At 47.8% G+C, this 9543-nt stretch overlaps 1 protein-coding gene across 1 annotated transcript in view; it reads left to right on the top strand.

The window, feature by feature from the left end:
* The window catches only part of IL21R (interleukin 21 receptor), a 12614-nt gene extending 3405 nt beyond the window's left edge, over positions 1–9209 (top strand). The window contains exons 3-8 of the mRNA XM_009573645.1: positions 584–780; positions 2134–2285; positions 2701–2878; positions 4057–4153; positions 4979–5060; positions 8218–9209. Of these exons, the coding sequence (XP_009571940.1) occupies positions 584–780; positions 2134–2285; positions 2701–2878; positions 4057–4153; positions 4979–5060; positions 8218–9132 (1621 nt within the window). The 3' untranslated portion in view covers positions 9133–9209. The remainder of the gene's footprint in view (positions 1–583; positions 781–2133; positions 2286–2700; positions 2879–4056; positions 4154–4978; positions 5061–8217) is intronic.
* Positions 9210–9543: the final 334 nt, after the last annotated feature.

Genomic DNA, 9543 nt, shown 5'->3' with positions numbered 1-9543 from the left:
AACTTCCACCGCAGCCATGGCACAGCAGTGTCCTTCTGTCCTCTTTGTTAGGTAGAATTCTTGTTCTTGCTGCCATGCTGGTTTTTACTTAGTACTTCACACTCCAGTTATCAACTGGCTTCTCCCCTAGCAAAGGATCCCTGGTTCCTGTGTCCACTGACTACACTGCTTGCCACTGACTGCTACACTGGCATTGTTTTCTCTCCTGCCCTGGGAACACCTTGCCTTTTGCTGCTGTTAACAGTGGACTTTCACTCGTGTGCTGGCAGGGCTCATGCAGCTTGTCCAAGCCCTGTATGGCTGCTGTTCTGCCCCAGCAAGGAAGTGAGTGCCGTCATGGGCTGTGCAGCCCTGGTGAGCACCTTTCCTTTCCACAAACACTTCAGCATCACTTTCCTACTTCTCCCAAAGATGCTAAGCTGAGCAAATAGAAGGGGATCAAAGATAAATTTTTATTTGAACATGTTGCCTCTTTTTTTTTTTTTCTTCTTATTTATTTCTATGCCTGGTGGTTCAGCAACAGATTAGTCTAACTACAGCATGCGGTAGGTGTGGACTTGTTTGTTTGTTTTGGTGGTTTTAGGGTTCCTGAGGAAGATCCAGAAAATACTGTGGCTGCCTGCAGTCTCCTGCAATTGTCCAGGAACACCAGTCACACACAGTACATGTGTACTGTGGACATGACTGAACTCCTGGCCGATATCAAAGTCCAGGTGGATGTTACAGAGATAGCTGATAGGCAGCATGTGATTTCCAAAGGCTTTTATATGGCAGAGAACAGTAAGTACAAAAATGGTGGATTTGATAAATACTGTCTGACCTTATGTCTATCTGCTAGGATAGTCTGGGCAAGGAGTGCACGTGGCAGCCAGTGGTGGGGGGCTATGTTTAGTGTGCACTCATCTACACAGAGCACTGTGCTCTTCTTGTTGCTACTGTAAACTACAGAAACATTTATGCTTGAGGCTGAGCTTAGAGCTGGCTTGGCCCCAGCCTTTTCATGGGGAAATTCATTTTGCCCATGAAGCAGTAGGTGATAAATTTCCACCTTAGACCAGTCTCATACCTAGACTATGCAAGTATTTGTTCTTGGCTAGGATCTAAAGAGCAGTTGGAATTGCTTTAATTGCAAATGCCACAAATGTCCTCACAGGAGTCCCAGGAGGCTTTTGCAGTGGACACCTGAACAAACATGACATTGTTGTGGGTGGCACAAGCTGTCCCAGATACAATGGAGGTGGCACTTTCCCTTTCTGGGGCAATTCCTAACCATCTCCTCTGCATAACAGGAAGACTGGGTGCAATCATATAGTTGACTTGGTGGAATGCTGGTGTGTTCTGAGCTGTGCAGCAAACTGTGAAGAAAAAGGGTGGTTAGCCAGGCAGACAGGTACCATGTGGGCATATGAAAAAGGATTTTTCTACTCTGATTCTTCTGAAATTAAACTTTATATGAGAAGTGTCATCTCAAATGCCATAACATTTTAGGAAAGACCCTTGCCCCCCACTGACAGACTACGGATTGGGTAGTGGTGCTTTGCATGTCTCCTAGATGTCCCCATACAGAGGCATCATAGCTCAGTGACGGAGCCTGCAGACTAGTGCTGGAGTTTGTGTGTTACTGCTTTTCAATATATGAAAACGCCCTGCAGGGGATATAAAAGCTTGCCTTTTAGGCACTTATGACACAGGGATTTGCAGTGGGTTTATGCAGTGTCCACTAGCCTCAGCCTTTCATGATGCTTCTGTTACATTGAGGCGTATTTCCCTAACTGTGCAAGTGACACATGAGAAGAACAAGGTGCTCTACTCTTTACACTTCCCAGGAGGTATTAGCCCCTTGTACTATCTTCTCCTGCTCCTTAGGTGATGAGGGGGCTCAGAGACAGGCAGAAGGCATATTCAGAGAAATGTGGGCCTGACTTCACTATGCTGCTGAGGTGTGAAGTTCTGTGTATGTCTCAGGACTGCTCAGCCTGAGAGGCGGGAATGTTTTAGAGACTGTTCTGTGTAGGAGGGCCCGCCCCTGCCAGGGCAGTTTAGCTCCCTACTCGCTCTGCATTGCTGATACCGTGCTGGGCCACCTCTTGTCTGCAGTAATGTTATGAAGGGTAACGCCATCCTGTCTTCCAGTCAAACCACAGCCTCCGTTCAATCTGACCGCTGTGTTCTCAGAGGGTTACAATATTTCTTGGCAAACCATCTACCAGAACTCTCCTTTCTACTTTTTGGATGAGGAGCTGGAATATCAGCTGCGTTATAAGAGAAGGACCGACACCTGGGAGGTAAGTGAGATGTCAGTTTACCATCAAGTAGGATGTACCAGCAAAGAGAAGGCCAGCACAACCAGGACAGGAGCGCTGGTGAAGAAGAAGGGTTTTCATGGTTTAGAAAAGGTGTCTCTTTGCTTGCCTGGACTGTCAACAGGCAAAACCGAAAAAAGAATCGAGAAGAGAAGCTGCTTGAGAAGTACTAGATCCTGTGGGGAAAAGGCTGATAGTTCATTTGCTTCTCATGCTGTCCTGCATGGCAGGATCCCCTAGGGCCCCATGCAGCTACTGACCAACCAGAGCATGGCCTTGCAGAAACAACATGAAAGCAGAGGAGATTACTTTGCAGGGCTCCTCACTGCGCAGCAGTGAGGGTAAGGTGGGAGCAGTCACTCCAGCCCTGAGTGTTTTGGTGTTTAATCGTTCACAGACTCAGAAGACTAAAGCTGTCCATGAAGATAAACGGACACTTGTGATCCTGCCATGGGAACTCCAGGCGAACACTGAGTATGAGTTCCAAGTGAGAGCCAGACCCCGAGAAGACACTAGCTACCATGGATTTTGGAGTGAATGGAGTCCTCTACTGACACTGAAAACCAGCCCTGCCGGTACATACTACCAGCTCTTGTTGCCCTTCCAGTTGGTCCAATGTCAGAGAATGCTTCCAGAACTCTAATCAAATCTAATTAATTAGAACAAATTCTAAATAGTCTAGTAAAGAGAGGCATGTTTGGCTTGCTTACTGAGTACATGAACCCCAGGCCTGGGCTGATATGTCCTGTCTGTATTGACCTTCTCATTGTGCTGCAAAGCCCATCTTACAGCGTAGCCCATGGGAAGAGGGTTTGGTGGGGTTGGCTGTAGGTTTGGGTGCCACAGCAGGAGTGCAGCCTCTAGCTTCCTTTCCAGTGTCAAACGTCCAGGGTCCTGCTTGCAGCTTTCAGAAATGGGGGAGATCTAATAGAGGTGTCTCCACTATTGGGGCTTAGTATTGCCTTCAGCTGAGGGGAGAGGGGAGCCTGCTCTCAGGGCTAAGTTCCGTGTCTGGACTCTGATGTTTGGACATGCTGCACATGGGTGTTTCGTTTGGTAGCCACTACTCTCACTCCACAGGGAGTGCACAGTATCTTATATGCAGAAGTACACTGGTGCTTGTCATGGTGGAACAGAGACTAGGAAAATAGGGAGTCTTTGCTCAAATAGAGCAGGGCAGGATGACTGTGGTCAATGTCAGCAGCATGTGCTAAGCTTTCCTGCTCTCACTGATCTGCAGCTCAAACTGAAGTATTACATGGTGCTGTGGCAGCAGGGTCAGGCTCCATTTGCTAAGGGTTATCTGAGTTCTGGGTCTCAAAGGTGCTCCTTTCCACCACAGGCAGAGAGCAGCCAACAAGCATTCACCTAGTCAACACCTTTTCTTCATATGTCTCCGGCCAGCTGCACTCTCTTTTCACTTCATGGATCATCTGTGGAGGAGTTGCTAAACCAGGAGGAGTCAGAAACACCATGGGTCTTTATAGCAGGGAGCTGTCCTGCCCCAAGCATGTTGGCTGTCGGTCTGTGGTGCAGCCAGGCCATAGGGCAGCTGATACACTGCTCCTTTCATTGATGCAGTCTTCTCTGAGCATCCTCAGTCAGACCTCATGTCTGGAGTGCTGGGCCCCAGGTGACAGCCTCAGTGTCCCTAACAGAATGTCTGGGGTAGAAATTGGGGGTCACCATCTCCTGCTTATTGACCAGGGTAGAAATGCAAGGTGAGCCTGAATGATCCTGTCTCTTTCTCCAGCAGTGACACAGACAGCAGGCATGGGATGGCTGCTGTTGTTTGGTGTTGTCGTGGCAATCACTGCCTCAATCACAACCTTTCTGGCCAAACAACGGAGGTAAGAATGCTTCAGGAAGCTGGAGTAAATGCTCGTATTCTATCTTGTTAAAGATGGGGTGTTCACATGCAGCCTTCCTTGCATCTTGTATATCCATGCACAGACACAGCTATGGGCCTGTGAGGGCCAGCAAAGTATGGTCTCCAGCTGGTGTACTGCCAAGAGTGCCTTGCTTTTCTCTGGGGCTCTGCTGCCATTCAGCTGGTTGGGACAAGACAGTGGCACATGGGGACTGAGCAGAGGCCACTCAGCCTCCTGGGCTCTTCTCCTGGTCCTGTCTGTGCTCTGCAGTTGCCACATGGGAGCAGTAGCCAGGCTGGCCTGCCCCTTTCCAAAGCTGGCTGGGGGCCTCTCTCCTTTTTGGAGGGTCACGTGCTCTTGCAGAGGGATGGGGTGCACACTGCCACAGAGGAGGGTGCTGGGCTGGTGCAGCAACTGGGCTGGCACAGCCCACAGCCACAGAAAAAGTGCACAGGGCAGAGTCCTGGCCTGCAGGTGCAGACCACGAGCCAGCCCAGACTGAGGGGAAAATGCATTTCCAGCACTTGGTGCTTTCCCAGGAAGGAAAAAACTGGAACCTCTTTCCTTAGTGTGAATATTGTGTGCGCAAGTCCTGAGGGCTGAGGCCCCACCTCCTGTGAGGCTCACAAGAAAGGCCATTAGATGGCTTTGACAGCAGAAGACATTCTTGGATCCTCAGCCACTTGCTAACTTGTGAGGCCAGTGAGGCTGAGCAGGTGATTTCAGCTGCTTGAATTGGATCTGGAGATGCCTTGCATCTGTAATGTGTGCCTAACCCCAAAGCCTTTCTCTTTTCTCTTCCAGCTTGTGGAAGAAGATGGCTTGCATCCCTGACCCTGCTCCCTTTTTCAAACCTCTTTACCTGGTGCATAATGGAGATTTCAAGGTATAAATGGGCTACACAAGCAAGTGGAGCACATGACAAAGTCAAACTAAAAGGCCCATCGTGGTATCCTGGGCAAGGGATTCTCATTAGGGCAGTGGGAGGGGGAATTTATTTCAAGGGAATGACAAACAGCTCCAGATATAAGGACCAGAGCTCTCCAGTGTCTATTCTGTGCCACAAAGGCCTTTATGTCATGTCTGTGCTGCTTATTCCCTGTAGGTGCTGTCTCAGTGGGTGAGCTGAGCTCATATGTGATCTGTGAAGGCTGGGAACCTGAAGGGAGTGGACAAAGGGATACCAGGACAGTAACTGGGACTTCTCCAAAGCTCCAGTCCCATGCTGCCATCAAGGCCATGGAGCAGACTTCATTGTAGAGCCAGATCTCCCACTCCAGCCTCTGCAGTGACACAAGCTCAACTTTAAGCCTTGTAGTTCTCTTTGAAGAGTCACTCATACAGACAATAGCTATTACATATCATCCTGGAAAGAAGGCTAGAGCTTTCAGGGCAAATAACTGCTGTGTGATAGTACAGTGCAGCTGCCTCCCTATGAAGGAAGTGTCTTTGAGTAACTTTGCCTAGCCCTCCCAAATTCTCTTCTCATTTAATACCAGCCAAACTTGCTCATGTGACAAAATGGCTTGCAAAGACTGCAGAGTTTGCTGGAATTCTCAGGATACAAAAGTAAAAGAACACTGAGCATCCATAAATAATAGTCATATTAAGCTGAAGAGCAACTCACAATGCCATTATTAAACTGTAAAGTGCTGGCATGTGAGTGCAGACATCAATGCCTCTTTCTGAACAAGTTCCTGTTGTTACAGCAGCACTGATCAGAGACACTTCAGTGTCTGCTTTTTGTTTCTGCTTTTTCTTAGACCTTCTGGGAGATGGATGCCAGCTGGGCCCTGATGGTCTTTATGTACTTTCCCACTGCTGCATGGCTGACGTTTGCAATTAGGTTAAGCAAGTAGTCTTGGATGGGTGCCATTCAAGCTGTAGCCTGCAGTTACTGTCTTACTTCCTTCCTGCCTTCCTCTTTCAGCCCTATTATGGCTTCTCATATCTGCACCAGAGGTGTACTTGCATCCTCTTGTGAGGCAGGTGGCACTGGTTGCTCTCAGGGAAAGGAACTAGGACCAGGTGGACTCAGTGTGGGAATTCCTGAGAGTCACGGGATAGTGCTCACAGTGGAAGTGAAAGCACCCTGCAGGCCAAGAGCCGTGCTCCTCTCAGGGTGAAGCCATGGGGTTCTCTATTCTGTGGCAATTACATTCTTGCTAGCTTCTAGTTAGGCTGTTCAGTGCTGCTGGGAAGGGAATGAGCCTCAGTTGCTAAAGCTGAGTTACTTCTTAATAGATTTGCAGATTAAAGCAGCAGTTGCCCACTCAGCCACAGCACAAGATGCACAGGCAGGGGGTGTCAAGAGGATGTGGTGACATCACTAATATGTGAACAGACTTGTCATTCTCGGCTGGCAAGAAACCAATTGATATAGGGCTTATTCAACTGCATCCTGCCCGCATCAAAGCAAGTGGTTAGGTTATGTCTGTGAACAATGATCAGCAAATTACAATAGTAATGCTCCGCAGACAACAGTCCTGGATTGGGTGGGAAGCAGTGAAAATGTTAGAAGAAAAGTTAAGACATAAAAAGAGAAGGGAAAGCAGAGGAACATTGTTTACTCTTGTGTGTACATGGGTCCTTAGATTCACGTTGAGCGGAAATTTGCAAAGAACTGTCAAGAGGGAATAGGAAATATTCTGCCTGCTCAATTCTAAGAAAGGGATTTCCTGCTGTTTCTTCAAATAGCCTTTTGCACCTTAGGTGCCTTTCTGTCCATTTCAGCTTTAATAATAAGCTCTTTGTAGGTAAGGTTAAAAATAAATTAAAATAGACTTGGCGCTTCCTGCTGTAATGCAGATTTTTCCATGCTCTGTGTCAGAGGGTAATAAGCTGTATCAAGCTGTTCTCTTCCCAAATACTTTGCTCATGTCTAGTTATGCTGAGTGCAGTTTGGGACAGGAGGCTGATACGATTAAGGCAGTCTGACAGCTGTGGCAGCAGCCAGCTCTCATGCAGCATTCTGTCAGAAGCCTTCACGGTGTTTAAGCTCAGCATTGTTACCTATTTTATACACAGCAGAAAATGGTGCACTTAGAAGAGCCTTGACACAGCTCAGCCATTAGGCAAGTGTCAGACAGGGAGCAGAACCCAGTCTTGAGTCTGTGCTGTGCCCAGCCTCTGGGCTGCAGAATCCTCTAGCAGGAGTCACTGGCATTCCTTAGTGGCATATGCCTAAAGTTTGCTGTCATCTGAGTGTCTGATTCAGTGACTTCTTCAAAAAGAACAGAAACTTTTACTTTGTTCTTAGATCAGAGAAACCCAGAGATGTCTTTACTCCCAGATGTGACTGAATGCAAGGGGCTCGTGATCTAGAGATAGTGCATGGCATAAGGCAGAATGTAATACTAATGGTGATACAGAAGGGCAAGATTCAATGTGTGGCACTCCCTAATAATCTGAGTAAGTGTTATCTGCAGCAGGTGGTGGCTACTACAGCTCTTTGAGGTCCCCATCCCCTGCCTACCCCTGCTTCCTTCTTGTCATTGTGAGAGAAAAGGCTGGTCTGGCACATGGTTGCATACAGAAGATCGGAGAAGCCTTGCCCTGACCCCCTTCCCAGAGAACTGAGTTGAGGGAAGTGACAGAGCAGGGCTATGTGTGTGTGTTGGGTGCAGATGCAGCACATAGGGGTAGAAGCTGACCATCCTTCCTGAGAGAAGCAGTGTCCCAGGACAAGAGGGCAGGGGAGACTTGGTGGCTTGGGAGGGGACCTCTGGCTAATTCACAAAGGAAATGCTGCTATGGGCAGTGGCATTCTTTACAGCATAGAGAAAACTGCAAAGCCATGCCAACATCTCAGAGCTAATTATTTTCAATTACTTGAGTCAGTTCTCCTGGAGCTGCCTGTGTCTGGTAATAACAGCATCTCATACCCTGTTATTTTGGAGGAGTCAGTGATTTTAGAGTTTGACTTTGCCTCTAAAAGCATAAGAACTTTGGTCATTTCTGTGAAACCTCAAACCTGATGATACTAACCTCTCTCTCTCTCTCTCTCTCTCCCCGCCCCCTACCCTATACATCCTTTTATGCAGAAGTGGGTTGGTATATCCCATACAAAAATGACCTTCGATTTCTTTGAATGGGGAATGGTCCTTCCAGAAGTCCTAGAAGTTTACACCATGCGTCCTTCCAACAGCACCTCACGGGAGGAGATGCATGAGCTGAGAAAAGATCTGCCTTGCAAACCCTGTGTGTCTTGCCTAACTGCCCCAGGTCAGGATAGCCAGTCCTTGCTGTCTAGTGTGAACAGTAGCAGTGGGACTCAGGACCGGTCATACGGGCATTTGTCCATTGATACTGTGACTGTGGCTGATGAATTCACACCTTGTAACTGCCAGTACAACTGTAACCGTGTGTATAGGGGACATGAGCGTACTAGTGAGGAAGATAGTAGCGCTGGAGAAACCGGTTACCCCAAGGTTAACGTTGATGATGAAGACAGAAAGATATCCAGTGACTTGCATCTGGCTGACCTGAGCACACAGGACAAAATACTTGCTTCAGGCTCTGTGTCCACAGACCACCTGAGGAGTACAAGTGTCCCAGCCCACCAGCAAGTAGAAAGCACTCTGGAAGGAGGGATGGGGAGCATCCTGGAAGCCCTTTGCTTGCAGCCTAATCAGTGGGATTTGGAAAATCCAGCTTCTCTACCTTCTCCTGCTGGTGAAAGTGTTTCCTACAGTGAAGGCTCCTGTGACTTCTTCCCTCACATTGCAAGGCCTGGCGACAGTTACCCTATGATCTGCGTAGATTTGGACACTATTGACAGTGGCTTTGTGGACTCGGACTGTGGGAGTCCACTTGACTGTGAATTTGAGCAAAACAGTCAGACCAACTGTGGGCCCATCCCTCTTGAGCAGGAGGGGGAGGACTTTCCACGGAGCTATGTGAAGCAGTGGGTCTCCTGTCGCTCTGACAGCCCTGTCGATGGGACACGGACAAACTAAGGACTTGATACTTCCTTGCAGAGTGTAGGGCCTTTCTCAAACTGTGCCAGGAGCAAAGCGTTAGCAAAACTCAGAAGGGAAACAAAGTTTACTTTGTATAAGCTCTATTGCAAACAACTGAAAACTGTTAGGTCCATAGAAATATATGCCTATTTCTATTGCCACTTATCCTGTTATCCTGTTAATGTCTCAAACTTGACGTGATTTTTTTTTTTTTTTAAGAATCCTAGGTCAAAGCCCCTTATAATGGCAGAAAAGCAACTGTACCTTGAAAATTACCCTTTAGCTTATGTAGATGTGCAAATTTTTTTGACAGAAGCCTTATAAAGAGTACAAAACTTTAAATTATTTTCCCTGGTATTCTCACATGACTTGAGAGTTTGGATGTACACGGAATCTTAGAAGCATAAC

The sequence above is a fragment of the Fulmarus glacialis genome, unplaced genomic scaffold, assembly GCF_000690835.1.
Source record: "Fulmarus glacialis isolate BGI_N327 unplaced genomic scaffold, ASM69083v1 scaffold43482, whole genome shotgun sequence".
NCBI lineage: Eukaryota > Metazoa > Chordata > Aves > Procellariiformes > Procellariidae > Fulmarus > Fulmarus glacialis.
Note: the sequence above shows the minus strand (reverse complement) of the source record. Positions and strands in the feature narration are given on the sequence as shown.